This window comes from Sylvia atricapilla, chromosome 20, assembly GCF_009819655.1.
Source record: "Sylvia atricapilla isolate bSylAtr1 chromosome 20, bSylAtr1.pri, whole genome shotgun sequence".
Lineage (NCBI taxonomy): Eukaryota > Metazoa > Chordata > Aves > Passeriformes > Sylviidae > Sylvia > Sylvia atricapilla.
Window position 1 is genome coordinate 4,181,669 of NC_089159.1, and position 15,862 is coordinate 4,197,530.

At 45.8% G+C, this 15,862-nt stretch overlaps 1 protein-coding gene across 1 annotated transcript in view; it reads left to right on the plus strand.

Annotated features, from left to right (window-relative positions):
* Nucleotides 1-626: 626 nt before the first annotated feature.
* COL26A1 (collagen type XXVI alpha 1 chain) overlaps nt 627-15,862 on the plus strand; it is a 164,879-nt gene continuing 149,643 nt past the window's right edge. Inside the window, exon 1 of the mRNA XM_066333703.1 lies at nt 627-1,029. Within this exon, the coding sequence (XP_066189800.1) occupies nt 878-1,029 (152 nt within the window). The 5' untranslated portion in view covers nt 627-877. The remainder of the gene's footprint in view (nt 1,030-15,862) is intronic.

A 15,862-nucleotide genomic window follows, 5' to 3' on the forward strand; every position in this document is an offset into this window, starting at 1 on the left:
TGGAAAAGATCTCTATGATCATTGAGTCCAACAGTCAACCTCACACTGTCACACTCACCACTAACCCATGTCCCCATCTGAATGATGCCAGAATGAGCAGGATGCACATGGTGAAAGCAGAGGTCACTTTCTCACTGCTTATCTTGTGAGCGAGGTGTCTTAAAAATTACTTATTTCCTATTTTATCTGTGTAACTTCTGCAGCAGAAATTATCTGTGAACATGGCAGCAGACACCAGCTTTGGGGTATTTGGGCTGCTCTTCTGAGCAGTGCGTTCCCTTCGACCTGGCCCTCGGTTAACTGAGGAGACACATGGACTTCTGCTGTGTGTCGGTGCCTTGGTTTGGGTGGGGTCTGGGGGTCCCTGGGCGCTCCCCGGCCGCGGGGTGCTGCCGGCTGTGCCCGGGCCGAGGCTGAGCCCCGCGCGTTCCGTGTCCTGCGGGAGCGCGGCCCGTCTGCCCCCGGCCGGGCACAGCCCCGACGGACCCCCTCCGCAGCGGGGTCTGCCGCCAGGCCCGGCAAGGGTTAACGCCGAAGCCCCACGCCCCCTTTGACGGAGTCGGGCCAACCTCGCCAAATTTGAAAAGGCATCCGGGGCTGAGTGTGCGCCCTGGGAGCATCGAGCCGCGCTGGCCCCGGACCCCCTGCGCGGGCAGCAGCCGCCGCCGCCGGGGCTCGGCTTGCCGAGGGTCAGGGCTTCCCTTTGGCAGCCGGAGGAGCCATCCCCGTGTGCCCGGCACCCCGTGCTCCCCGCTCCCGGGGCTCCTCCGTGCCGTGGGATCCCGCCGTGACCCCGGCCGGGGGAGCGCGGTGTGGCCCCGCGCCTGCCGTGCGCTGTGAGAGGGAAAGGCGGTAGGAAAACCCCGTTCTTGCAGAAATGCAGCTCGCTCTTTTCTTGTCCTGGTGCTGCTGCCTGCATGGATGCGCGCTGGGCACTGGCTTCCTCTATCAATTCCCAGCATCAACCCTGCAGCACAACTACCCAGAGCAGAGCTCCGGCTCGCCGGGCAGCGGCTTCGCCAGTCGCCGGTGAGTAAGAGCGTGTCCAGCTCCGGGCGAGGAGGCTGCGCCCCGCCGGTGGCTCCGCGGGGACAAACGGGCACGGCAAAGCCGCGGGCAGCGGTCCCTCGGAGGGTGCAGGGGAGTGCTGGGCTGCTGCCCCTCGGCCAGCCGGGCTGGGCTGCCCGCATCCTCAGTGGGCTGCGAAACGCTCCTTACCTGCCCGCAGCACTGTCCGCCTCCTGGGGCAGGGAGCGGCTGGGGAATCCAGGAGCTGAGCTTGGGTAAATGACACCCGCAAAGTCTCCCCCTGCCTCGCCCAGCCCGTCGGGGAGGGGAAGGGGCTTTGCCGGGGCTGCGCGTCCCTGCGCGGCCGGAGCAGGAAAACCTCCTGAGCCGGGACACCGGGGATGCCGGCAGAGGGAACTGTTATAGCCCTCGGCTGCGAGGAGAAACTTGTTCAGCTCAACAAAGGAAAGCCCTTAATTACAGATCTCTCTTCAAGAGCTGCGACTTCCAAGTAGCTGTTTAAAACCTAACCTCCCACTCTTCTCCTCTCCCCCCACCCCAACCCAATTTCCTATAAACTTAATATAAATCAGGTTTGATTTACTGTATCTTACTGCTTCAGTAGAGCAAACAATTTAGGCTTCTCCCCCTCCTCTCTGTTTTCTCTGGGTATTTCTCTAGAGGTGAAACAGCTGTTCAGATGAATGAGCTGCACTGTATAAAGCAAAAGAGTGGCTTAACCTGATTCCAGTTGTTCTTGAATTTCACTTTTTTCTTTCCTTTTTTTTTTTTTTTTTCCTGTCATTCCCTTAAATGGGGATTTGAGATTTAATATTCAGTGCTCGTCCATCCTGTCTCTACCTCTTTTCCTCCTTCCTTGCTAATACCTACTGTGTGTGAGTTGTGCTGCTGTGGAGGAGGGCTCCTGTTAGCACCACCTATTTGTGCTGGAGACTGGGAAAAGGCACGGACCCCGTGGATATCCGTGTCGGAGGTGCAGGGCCGGGCACCAGCCCTGTGCCTCGCCTGGGGCTCGCATATGGTGCGGATTTCCCCCCGCGGGGAGGTGGCTTTGTCCGCTGCGCTGTCAGACAGGCCTGGGGCTGCAGGGGGTGTGATGTTAAACTACAGCAACTGTCAAAGGGTTTTCTGCCTTTGTCAAAGGCAGAAAATTATAGGAGAGTAATGGGATAAACCTATCCCAGCTGGATCTCTTCCAAGGTACCCCCTTCCCAAAGCATGAGCTGCAATGAGAACCACATGTCATTTGTCTTACATATCTATTAGCCTGCAGATCTTTGTTCAGAGCTACCACGCTTACATGAGTGGGGACTCTGCTCACCAAAGACCTTCCCCAGTTCTCACTCTTGCACACTTTTCCCATGCCTCAGTGGTTTGGATAGCTGATGCTTTGTCAGGGGAACGTCTCTCTCCAAGTCTATAAAGTGTTGTGTAAAACCACATAAACCTGATTTAAACAATGATGTTGGGGAAAGCTGGTAGACTTTTTAAATTTATTTTTTTACGTCCAATGGAACTTTGCCCTGGGAGACTCTCCCATTCTAGTTTAATGCAGAGGGGGAAGTAAAAAATTGAAGGGAGGAAAAAATCACCAGTGGATGTTGTGTAAGAAAAATTCAAGTGCTCAGTCAAATATCACACGTTGAAGCAATCTTTGTACGTTTTAATTTCCCCTTGAGTGGTGAAGTTTTGTTGTTGGCAAGTGTCTAACAGCTTCACTTTCTGATGGGAAAATCTGTGTGGGAAAACTTTCCCTAGCCAATGTTGGACTTTTGAGGGAAGTCTCCTGCTGGGTGCAGCTTCAGGTTGGGATAGCTGGACTTTTCTGGATTTAATATGGCCAATGATGGGAGTGAGGGTTTTTGCTCTGAGTCTGACGTTGATCTATATGGGTACAAAGCCTTTTTTCAAGGACTGAATCAGACTGGTATAGACTGGTTTTATGTTGTTCAGTGTCCCTATTGCCATTGCAACAGGGGATCTTGGTAGCACCTGAATTATGTGAAGCAACAGCAGCTCCATCACAGCAAAGCTTTCTGGCCTCTGCCCTGGAGAGGGTGTGGAGGTGACAAGATGGTGGGAAGGTGATTCCTATTAATGGTACTCTATGGCTATTCTCACTTTCTCTTCTTCAGCCTTCCCAGCGTGTGTTTTGTGCAGTGACTTCTGGCACTTTTCCGAGTCAAAAATAAGCAAGGACAAAGCTTTAAAAGTTTGTGCTGCAGCTCCAGGTGTTGGTTCATTGCAGCACATACTGATGTGATGCTGTACAGTTGATGGGTTTCCTTGATACAGGACACACACACCATGTTTCTGCAGTTGTCTTTTCCTGTCCTTGATCAACAAGTGATTGAGCTGTTTGGGAATCTGCTATCAATTTTCTAAAAATTAACGTGTCATAAGAGTTGTATTTCTCCAAGGGGAGAAGTTTCTGGCATCCTTTGTGCTGATACAGTCCTTGGTATCTAGGATGCAGGCTGGCTCAGGGATGGGCTCCTGAGGCTCTAAGGACTGCTAACCATGTTTCCTGCCAGAAAAATAAGGCCCTGAGCACTGTAAAAAGCTTGGGGTGGTGGTGAAGGGAAATTTGGAGGAAAAAATACGGTTATTCACATTCTTCAAAGTGAAGCCATGGAATACTTGTTCTGGAGAAATGATGTATTCTTTGTTTTCTTTTTTTAATTTTTTTTAATGAATATTCTAGCTTCTGGTTGGCTCCAGTTGACAAGCCTTGGTTATTAGACCAAAGACACTTGCAGTCTGTCTTTGGATGGGCTTGAATTGAACTTCTGATGTGCAAGTGCTAGTGACTGAAATCCAGTCAGCTATGTCTGTTGGCATTGTATGGACTGCAAGAGCCTCACAATTTAGCTTGGAATTCCCATTCAGTGCATGCATTTTGAACTTGCTGCTGTGTTAAGGCGATGAATGGGAAGTGGGCCTTACTGGAAGCATAAAGAATGGAAGGGCTGCCTGCCAAGGAGAAATTGTCCTCCAAGCTTTGAGAAGCTTTGCTAACTGCGTTAAGGGAAGCTTGTTCCCATGCTGGAAGTAGCTCAGCTGTCAAGGAATGCCTGACTCTGTGTTAGTTGTCTTTGGGGTTGGTGTTCTCCCAACTTCTCATTCTATTTTCCTGTACTTTCTAATTAGTCATGCATTGAGTCCTTGTGAACTTAATTATGGGAGTCAGAAGCTTCTGAGAATTAAATGCAGGGTTTAGACTGGAAACCTCTTTGGATGAGAAGTGGAGGTGACTGAAAGAAAATCCAAAACATGAACCCAAAAGCAATGTAGGATGATAAATTTTACTGGGATCATTACAGTACCATCACAAAAGCCCTCTGGGGTGGATGCAAGTCCAGCTGTGGCAGTTAGGCTTCTAAACACTCTTCGGCCTAAAAACTTCTTCCTGTTAATGAACATTAGAACCATGATGTTAAAAATAACAGGAATGTACAAATAGGTATTCTTATCCACATTCTACTGGTAATTGGACATTTGGTCAGTAATTCCCAGTGCTTCCTACAGCAGTGATGTTTCTTGAGGATGGATATGGTGAGGAGATCAATATCTGATAGCTGTAAGAGCAATATTTGGTTGGCAGAGGCTTTGACATGGAAGGCCAGATGGCTTTTAGCCATTTCATGTTGTGACCCAGAGCACAGCCCAGGAGAGTGAGACCAGGGTTCCAGTTGCTCCTACACCAATGGTTTACTCCGTATCAGGGGGGAAATCACCTTGCCATGGATTCCATGGGATAGTTAAACATGCTCTATGAGCTGCTATGACATGGGAATGAGATTTAAACAGACATCCGCTTTCCAGTACTGCGGCATGTCTTGCTTCCCTGAGAAACCCAATGTGTTGGTTGAAATATGTTGTCAATTATTCCTTGAGGCTACCAGTTTCCTAACAGGTCACTTGAATGTCTGGCTCCCAAGATCAAGATGACTTTGTGGACCTCTTGTAGGTAGATGTGTTCTGTCTACAATAACTGCCTGTGTTGTGCCTGGCCCTACAGCTCCATCTGTGCTGGGCTGGAAACGACCCTCCTCAGCACAACTGAGCTGTAATGTAGCAACCTCCAGCCTCTTAGGTGAGGTTTTAATTCTTTTAAGCAACTGTGGGTCTCTTCATGTGATAGAAGCCTGTTCTTAATATTAAAAGGTCATCTATGAATAAGTGTCTGCATTTATGCAGTCTGTCAGAATGCTTTCAGAATGTGTATCTGGAGTTTTCCTGATGGATTTTTATTAATTCTCTCTTCACTAGAAAAAGATGACTTGAACCTTATTTCAGCCTCAAATTCTGAACCTCTCGTGACTCTGAAGTGGGTGTGGAATATAAAACTATACATATTGGCCAAATGTGGTTCTCTCTCCTTTTAGTGAAGGATCTTGCTCTCTGAGTCATTTTCTCCATCACCTAATTGTCTGCTCATTGCCTGAGGTCCCTGGTTTGCTGTGGACTGTGAGGATGTCAAGCAGACAAACTGGGATTTGTGTCACGCTGAGTCCTCTGCTCTAATTCTTCTTTGAAGTGCCCGACCCAGGTAACCAAAGGTCAGAAGGTCTTGAGCTCATCACCAGACCCTAGAACTATCTGGTGTTTGTTCCCTGGACTCTGCAGCCATATGATCTTCATCTGACTCGTGGGGTTCAGGGCTGTAACTTTGCAATGCAATTAACAGTGGAGCCAATGGAAGTCTAAGGGTCTGGTGACACTGGAATGGCTTTGAAATACCAGATGTGATTGTAGCTACTGCAGTAAATTGTATTCCTGTAGGAAATCTACTGTCCTGCCTTTCCAGCTGCTTGTGTGAATAATTTCCTCTTAGGTAGGTTTTGTTTACCAGCTTGAGGGGAAAAAACAAAGGGAGCAGAAATGCAAAACAATGGGTGTCAGTGAACTTGTGCTCTCCTTCGATAAATTAACAAATGTTTCTTTCAATAATCCTTATTTTTTAGTTTTCTCAAAGTTGAGTTGTGTTAGTGTACTAAAGTGCTGGTAGAAACAGGTCAGGTTAGAAATGTCACAGCTTCACTTGGGGAGTGGTTCTTAGACACTGGGATCACAGAATATTTACTCACATCTTTGTTTTGTTGGGCTTGTCTTGATAAAGGGGGAAAAGTAAGAAAGACTTTCAGATAAGGACTGAAAGCATAGAGTGCTTTAGGTCTTCTGGGTCAGGGTAAAGGACTCTTTCCTGCATCAGACCTCCAGCATGTCTGTAAATGTTACTGATTTATAAAGCATAGATGCCTTTCCTGTAGGATAATATAAAAATTCATCCAACTGCATTTCTGAAATATGCACAAAGCTCTCGACTCAATTTCAATTAGGCAGATCTAGACAGTGCTTAAATTTACTTCCACTGAGGCATAATGTTTATTTTGAATCTTTGAGCATACAGCCAGCCTGTGCCAAGTTAGATATCACAAAGTTTCTATTAGGATAATGGCTACCAATTGGAAAAAAAGGCCAGTGCTACTAATGTGGTCACTGTCCTACATTTTTCAGCTTTTTATATAGCTGAATAATACTAAATCTCTTGCTTAGTGTAAATATGCACAGTGTAGCACTCATGTGAATTAGAGTCCTTAATGCTGCAGAAACCAGCAAGAGTAGGAACTGTGATATGTTCCTTGTTGGTTTTGTTCCTTGCCTCCTTTTTTTCTGGAGAAATGGTTGGTTGTTGATGTGTAATTTATTACATGATTTAGGTGCTTTGGCTGGTTTTGACAAGTAGTGTTTTCCTCCTCTTGGAATTGAGCATACATGTGAAGAGTATGCTTGGGTGGAAGTATTGCCTGTAATGTTTAGGTCTCATCATTTGAAAATAGCTGAATCTTTTTGGGAGGACCAAACAAATAGGAGGCTATTTCAGGTTTCAGACGCCTTTTCCACTTCTAAAGCTGGGCAATCATATTTCTGGCAAAGAAAGAAACCTCTTCTATCTGTCTAGAAATGGCTTTCACCCAGAGGCCCACACAGTGGATGCCTCTGAGACAAAAGCTGAAGGCAGCTTCACAATGTTTCATGTTTGGAACGGGTCAGTCTCCTCTTCCATATCCATATAGTTTATCTGGAAATGAGAATCTGCCACTCAAAATCATAATAGTTAATTTTGAAACTGAGAAGTGATGGTAACTGTGAGATTCTCTTATTTAGGTCTCTTCCCTTTACCTCTGTGGTTTGCTTTGTGTCTCCTGTCTATCCTCCCAGAGCTGAGTAAGGCTGTTCTTATCCAGCCACCTGCCTTTGTGCTGAGCAAACAAACCATCTGTCAAAACATTAAAGCTAAAAGTGAGGTACCACTGCATAGAAGGGACCAATTCATGTCCAATATTGACATCAGGTTATGTAGTCAGATGTCTTTTTAATCAATTCCACTTTTTCTGCCCCTAGGAACTGGGTGGAAGTGATATTCTTTGCAGCATTTGTGCTGGATACAGGCATGTGTTTGCTCAGAGCATCTCAGAAATGCCAGTGCAGTGAAATCATGAGGCAGGGGAGTATTCCCTGGATGTGGTTGTGTAACCAAATTATACTGAGTCTGTAGAGTTAAGAACAGGTTCAGTTCTGTTTCTTCCGGATGCCCCTCTGCCTCTTCTGTGTGTGTATGTGCACTCTGGAGAGGAGGTGTGTTTGTCACTGCAGATGGACAAGACTCTTGATTCCCGATTTCCACTTTTTAAATGGAATTAAAAGACTGAGGACATGGGAAGAGTGTGTCTTATAAAGGTAGTGTAGGACAAGGTGTTTCATGTAAGGTACTTGTTTCATGTGAGGACAGTGTTGGGGGTGGACTGTGAGGAAGGGAGCATGGCAAATTTCGTTGCAGGACCTGAGTATTGAGTTTCTTGGTCATCTGTGTGAGAGATGGGGACAGGATGCCCCTCACTGTGTGCATGTTGGATGTTAGAGCTGTTTTGGACTAAGAAAAGGCAGCTGCATAGGTGCTAAATGAGCTAAATACTCCTCTTGCCCTGTTGGGATGACCTTGTGAGATGGAGCTGCTCAGTTGAGGCACTACACAAAACCTTCCCTTCTTGCCCTTGGCTCGTTTTGTGCCTGGGGTCAATCAACATCTGCTTTTTCCCTACAGAACTTTGCTTTTCCCTACAGAACAGTTGTTCAGGAGCGTGGTGCTGGGAGCTCTCAGCTTGGTCTGAGCTGCTGCTCCTGGGGAAGGGCTGGGGGCAGATGGGCTGGGGGATGGATGGATGACATAATGTCTCTGTGCTGGGCTCCTGTTGGCCCGGGGTGGCGGTGCTTGCTGGGGTGTGGTAGCCCTGAACGGAAGGGCAGACATTTCTTTTTTGCTGTGTGCTGCTTAGCCCTTATTAAACTCAGATGTTTCTAACCCCTTCCTCCAGGCTCTCATTATTGCTGTAAACATAGCAGAGCACAGGGAGCTTTTTCAAATCCTCATTCGAGGCAGCAATGGGTGACAGCTCTCCCCACATGAATTTAACACTTCAACCCGAGGGAGGTTCTGCCTGTGTTTTCTCTAAAGAAAAAGACTTTTTCATCTGATGCCATTTCTCTTGTTCCTGCCTTGGGTTGCCTGGCTTCCTGGCTTTCTTCTTGCCTGATTCTGTCTTGTGCTTCCCCAGAACCTGTCTGGTTTCTGCAACCCTGCTCAATGTGGGCTGTCTGGCTGCTTGTGTCATCACTGTATCTTGTTCAAACGTTGAGTTGTTTGCATTTTCAGTGGCAGTGAAAGCAGTACCAGCTAAAATAAGGTTTCTGTTGCTGTGCTAGAATGAGCCAAAAAGGCTCTCCTAGAAGAAACACCTAGATCAGCTGCTCTGTATCTCAGCTGTGGCTGTTCCAGATTTACTGTGTGCCTCTGACAGAAAATTACATTTCAGCTTTCAGTGGGGGGAGAAAGAGAGGAGAGATTGCCACGGTAACAGGATCTTAGATGCTTCCTACCTAGGAACCACAGCTTCACCCAGCATGAGCTACTGTACCCCTGCGAGGGAACTTAGGAATCCTTGGTATCTCTGAATAGAACCCACTAACTTTGAGGTAAATCCAGGCTATTTATAACCTCCTTGTATGCAGTTCTCCAAGGGCTATATCCATTGCAAATCTACTTAAGAGTCTCAAATATCTGTCCATTTAATATAATTCTTCTTTGAGCTGAGAAATTCTTGGCCCAGCTGAGGTATCAGAGCTGCTTTTTGCATAGCATTGGCTTAGTAAAAGCTGTGTTCCTGCAAGATCTCTGCTGCTCTCTGTCAGATCATCTGTATGACTTGTTCTTGTGACATTTGTGTCTTGTGTTGTCCCTTGTTGTAAACTGAGCTGAAGAGCTCTTGACAGAGTGCTAGACAGAACCAGGCTATGGCAGATGTTAGGAAGGACATTGCCTTTCTGATGCTGTATTTAGTCTCTGGGTGCCTTTTGGAAATTTAGGCTATCCTAAAACACTGAAAGATGAGCTACCTTGGTGCAAGGTTCTCAAAATCTGGTCCCTTGAGTCTCTGGCTTGGTTTAAATTCCCCTTCTAAAGTTTCTGGCATGTGGGGAGGTACAGAGAGCTTTTCTCGATTGTGATTCTACATCTCCAAGAAAACACTGATTTAATTACTGGCCACTGTAGATTTGAGGTGAACTTTTTAATGCAGCTTTTAAAAAACTTAGAGCTAAAATGGCAGCGCCCCTGAGAACTGAGCTGTCAGCTTGTGTCTGTCACTGGCACCAGCAGTACAGGACAGAGAAAATCTGATATGCTTAAGCTTCAGTATTTCAACATGGCAAACCCTGCTAACCTAAACACTGAGGGGGGAGCTGCATTCTTTGCTATGCCTAATCTCTGTATTTTGTTAAACATGCATTCCTGCCAGAACTTTATTGGACAGAACAATAGTGACCAGCTGGGCAAGTGACCCTGGCTTTTCTGGTCGGCAGAGGAATTCAGCATCTGAGAAGTTCAGATTCTCATGTGCAGCTTAAAGTGATCTGGATTTAGTTGCTTTTAATTATTAGCTGGCTGATTCATAAGGCTTTGTTTTCCACCCTCTTTCCCAAGACAAAGACTGTTTCCTTAAATGCTCAATATATATTCTATAGAGGAGCACAGAGTTTGGGAACTGAGACTTGCAAGTTCTCTCTCTTTTCTTTCCCCTAAATAAAACGGGAATAGTAATACTTCCCTTCATGTAAAGGAAGGCTCTGGGGAATATTTCACGAGGGTGTGGTTATATCTTAGAGGGAAAGCTACAAAATCCAAAGTATTGTATATGAATTTATGCTGAAGTTTATAATAAATCTGTGAATGATAATACTTGGCTCTTGTATAAACTTCCACTGCTACAGAATAGAGGTCATTGTGCTCCCTGTTTGCTGCACCTCTCCGAGTCTGAATGACTGAAACTGGTCTTTGGGAATAAGCCTTTGCCTGAGCCCTGCAGAGAAGGATTAGTTTGAAGGGGATATTGAGAGGTGGGAGAGGGAGGTGCTGAGCAGGGCAAACTGGACTGACCAGTAGCAGAGGACTGGGTGATGGCACAGCCTGAGGGGCTTTCCTGTCCTCAGGGTGGTTTTTGGGAGCCTGGATGTGGACATACCTTTAAAAGCAGCACTGGCTGCTGCTTTGTGCTCAGGGCACAAATGTCTGTGGCAATGGGTGTGACACAAGAGCACCAGCCTTGGAGCAAAGGCAGCTCTGGGCTGTGATGCTGCAAACTTCCCCTGCTCCTATCTGAAGTACAGCAAAAAGGCAAAAAGGCAAATTGGCTCTGTAGGATGTTACAGTGCTTGGCTTAATGCTGCTGTAAATCAGCATAACCTGCAGCAAAAGCTACAGCCTCCCTGCAGTGTATTTCAGGATACAGCAGCGAGCCAAAGGGTTTAAACTATCACACAGTAAAATGCTGTCTCTGGGGCAGCTGTTACTGGAAGTCACTAATGTATATCACAAATGATACAAAAATTTTGGATTACAGAGTGGTAAGAATTCGTAGGCTGTCAGCCTGTGGATAAGCTTTGAATGAGTGTGCATTGCAAGCAGAAATAATAGGATCTCATATTGCCAAGCACTAGAAAAATACTTGAGGCCTGATACTGTAATTAAAAGTCTGCTAAAACCCTTGCAAGACCTCTGCAACCAAACCCATTGTAAATTTATTTCAAGAACCTAAGCAACATACTAATTTTCTTGGGTAATGTCCTTTGAAACCATCGAGCTCTCTAGTTATGTCTGTCAGGCCTTGCCAAGTGGTTCTTGGCGTCTGAACTAGAAGGTTTTCAAAGTAGCTTCTGCATATGACTGTGGAATTTTGCTGAAGGTAAACTTTCAGCTCCCAGGTACCATTTGGAGAAGCTGCTGCATAACTTTTAGGAAGGTTTGGGTGAAGCTGTGTAGAGATACTCTACAGTGGCTGGGAGAAAGGAGGAGAAAAGTGGGAATGTGGAAATTATAGAAATCATCCCAGCTTGTCTCTTGAATTGAATGCAGCTAGAAACTGGGTTGATTTGTGTTGGACATTTCAGTTGGCGTCCTGGCTGAGCTTGGGAGTCATCTTGTGCTGCCTCTGTCTGGGTGATGGGCTGGATGTCAGTGTTCCTGTGGAAGCAAGGTTGGCTTTGCAGGGCACCTCCATGAGCTCTGGTGTGTAGGGGGTGGCTTGGGTTTTATTTTGGTTGTTGTTTGGTTAAAAAAATCCAACCAATCAGCCGAAAAACACCACCATGAAGACCAACACCAAACCCCACACAAATATCCAAATGATTTGGAATCACACACTTCCCATGGACTTGTGGCTCAGATGTTGCAGTAACAGCTGGATAGGTGAACAGGCTGTTCCCATGGACATACCTCCAGCAAGGGGAACCAGTTCCAGAGTTGTTCTGTCACTCTGTTCTCTGAGGTTCTACCAACCTTCTTGATTTGAGAATGAGAGTTGTTTCAACTGAAACTCAAACCTTTTTTTTTTTTTTTTTTTCTGCTGTGATGTGAGTCTGTCACAGCCATTTAATGTGATTTTCAGCACTGCAGTGTTCATATATATCCCTCTATACCTCCTTAGAAATGGCTCAAGTGAGTGCTGTGGCAATGGCAGCTGCTGGCTTTGCTTCCAGGGTTGCTCAATCTGGCACAATCCTTTGCTCAGATAAAGCATGGAAAAAATTCTCCAAACTGTACCGAAAGGTGTACAGGAAAACTCTCGCGTGTGTTTATGTGAGGGAGGAAAAACCACAAACAAGTTGGAGCTGTTGTGTGTGAAGGCTGTTTGTGTACATACTCAGTGCAATAATAAACACAGATTGTTGCTGTGTGTCACTCGGGTTTGCTGGTTTGCCCTCAGCCGGTAAAGCAACAGTAAGAAGTTCCAAACTAGGAAAAAGGTATCAGAAATACAAAATTGATAAAATTCAAGTTATAACTGCTTATTTTAATCAAACTTTTATCTTGCATGCTATCTGTGTCACTCTTCATTCTCTGATGGAAGAAATGTGTGTAAATAGAAGAAGAGGTAAAAAAGTTAATCTCTCTTTAAAGGTTTTGCCTTGAATTTGCCCCAGGCTTTTGTCAATATTGTGTGTTCAATGTATTCAGTGTCAGCCACTCCTTTGCACACACAGACCAAGACTCACCAGTAACTCCAGACATTCCCATTCCCAGCAGAAAGATGAGGGATGCTGTGAAGTGTTTGCTTTAGGAGTTTGGTTCACTTGTGGGCATCAGTTTGCACTCTCACCAGTTTGTGGTTAAAATGCTTTATGTTGTGGAGTTTTGTACTTTGCCATGGTAGAGCACTTAGGTTGCTCTGTCCTTTGGCATTGGCAAACAACTTTTAACTTAAACCACCATCAAAGAAACCCTGCAAACCCCCATCTAATGGAATTTGCTGCACAATTCTGCACAGAACAGAAGAGGACAGGAATTTTTCTGACCAAATGCCTGTATCTCCTCTTCAGACCTCCTGCTGTCCCCTCTCTTTCTCAGAGCTGCTCTCTCCCCATCCTGTTTCCCACGTGTGTACTCGGGAATGTTTCGAGGCAGTGTTATCATTCCTAAGGAATCTACTGTGCATGCACAGGCTATGGAGGGGTTTTTCTTCAGCTGTTATTACTTGGCCAAATCAAACCCTTTTTCCACCTGGATACTGAAATGTAGATCTCCTCCCTTCCAAACAGAGGCTTCCAAAGCACTGAGGCACTAAAGCAGTTTTGTAGATTGCTCAAGAATTTTTTTAATAATAGAGAAAGGTGTTAGCGTTCCCATTCAAAAGAGAAGGGCTTTCTTTTTTTAAGCTCTTTTTATTCCTAATGAACAAACTGGGCTGCAGCAGGGTTTAAAAGGAGAATACAAATAACTGTTCTTGGCTAGAAATGAGGAAGCAACTGCTTCCAGAACCAGTGAAAGCTTAGGAAGTTGTGCTAAAAGCAGAACAAACCTTTTACTTTGAAAATAGTTAGGTAGAGCACTTAGTTTCTTGCTGTCTCTTTACAGTCTGTCTGTAGACAGATATCAAATGCAGTGGGTTCTGTGTGATTAAAACACACCATCTGCTGAAGAGTGAGTTTAAAATTTGGTGAGGCAACACCTGGTGCTCACTTACAGGGGTTTGGGACTACTGTGTGCAAAGAGCTGAGCTACAGCCAATGCTGTGGAGTTATTTTTTATGGCATTGGATGGGTGCAATCAGAAGAGTGTAAGAGGGGGAATCTCAAGGAAACAGGAAAAGGAGGCTGCTGGTACAGCAGGTTGCTGTGCCTGGAACTGCCTCATCCAAGCCATGCTGTAGCTGCAGAGAGGTTTCAATGAGGCCTCTACTTAGTGCAGAGGAGGCTCTTTGGAAAGGCTGGTCATTGGAAACCAGGAGGTGTTTTAGAGCAATTCTCTTCATTTACATGGGAACTGGGAAGGGCTGAGAGGCTTGAGAGGGAGGCAAGGAAGGGAAAGATGTGATGTGGACATGTGTTCGTAGCACCATTGCTAGTGTGCTACACTAATGGTGGTTAAGAGTGTTACCCTGTGCCAGTTGTTAAAGCTATTGATATATCCTCCTGCCTTAGCTCAGCTTCTGATCTCGCTCTCAATTTGCCCTTGGATCAAAACCGGCTGTTGTAAAGGGCAAACTCAGTTCTCTGGTGACAGAACAGATCTCAGTTCTGATGTTCCTACTTCCCTACACATGAAACTCCCATGGGTGTGACTGGAACAATGGGATTATTTTCCAAATTATTTTTTATTGTAGTAACGCCCAGGACAGCCTTGTGCCAGACATGGCAGACATGGAATAAAAAGTTTTCAATTTAAATAGCAAATTAACACACAGGCTTTGGGGTTTGTTTTTTAGGCTGATTAACACTTTGAATACCCAGGCAGAAAGGTTTTCCAAGGCTTTCTTTTCACTGAACTGGGTCTTATGTGGCTCATCCTGGGGATCTCTGAGCTGGGCTGAGGGTAACAGCCTGATTTACCTACTGCACACACCACAGCCTGGTGTTCAGATGACCTGGCACACTGGTAGAGCAGTTACAGGGGAAAAGTGCTTTGCTCTTGAGGTGCTGACATATTAGTGGGGTACAGCTGTCCCCAAAACAATCTTCCTGGAGCACCAGCAGGAGTCTTGTCTCAGGCCTGGTGCAAATGCTGGCTCACAGGGACCTGAGCTTCAGCTGCCTCACCAAACACAAGGGGCTGATCTGAGAAATCTAAAAAGAAAGAAGAGAAACTGCTGATCTCGAAGCAGAATAAGAAGGTGAATTTGTCTAGGCTGGCCTATTGTTTCTAATCACCTCCTCCAGCATAGGAAACATTAGAAAACTGTAGGGTTTTCTTGCACTTGAGGAAAGGCTGTTCCCTTGGTGGTTTCAGTGGGGTTGTTGTCACATCTGGCTCTTTGGCCTGAGCCAGGAGTGATGTGCAGTACAGCTGAGCCTGCACACCTGCTGTAGCTTCATTCTGGAGGAAGGATTTCATGCCTTTGGCTCATGAAATCCTGTTCCCAATGGTGATGGGCACCCACATGGTAGGTCACTGCTTACAAGTGTCTGCTGGGTAGTCCCTTGTACACCAGAGCCCACAAATTCCTTTACAAGTTGCTGACCAAATTGAAGACCTTAGACTGAAAAAATTGTAATGTGCCACAGGAAGGGAGAAGCGGGCAGGCAGAAGAAGTGTTGCTGGAAGAGTCGTGGGTTCAGTTTACCTGACACAGCTTTTGTGCAGGTATTTCCATTTGCATCCTAAGACCTATGAATCTGAAGCTGATACTTTAATCTGGTTTTCGATACCTTTTGGGGCTCACTGCTCTGACAGTTGAAAAATGTAAGGAAAACACATCTGTATTGCCCTAAAGAGAAAGCAATGTGCTGTCTGTGGGATCTCTTTCAATGCATATTTTTTTCTTTCCTGCTATCAAAAGGATGTACCTTTCTCCAGTGGCAGCAATATCTCAACTGTTCAGCTCTGGGAAAAAACCCAAAACATGCATGTTACATGAGCAGATTAACATCATGCAATAGTAGGAAGCTTGATTGTGCTATCCTAATTTTTTTTTTTTTATACACTCAACACTGTCCTTTTGACATTGCTTTTTGTTCTTGTTGTAGTTTGTGGTCTTTGGTGCCAGTATAATGTTAATGAAAAACACTGCTTCATTTAGGCCAAGTGCCTGTGTTCCTGTCATGCATGTGGCATTCATTGCTGCTGGTGAGTGCTGGGAGTTTGGCACCAGAGGGCTGAATGGGAGGCACAAAGATGCTCTGTTGTCTGTACAGAGCTCTATAAGCAAAAAACCAAAACAAATTTGGGAGCAAGCCCTGTCCAACCCCTGCAGATTGGTTGGCATGCAGATACAGGCTCTGT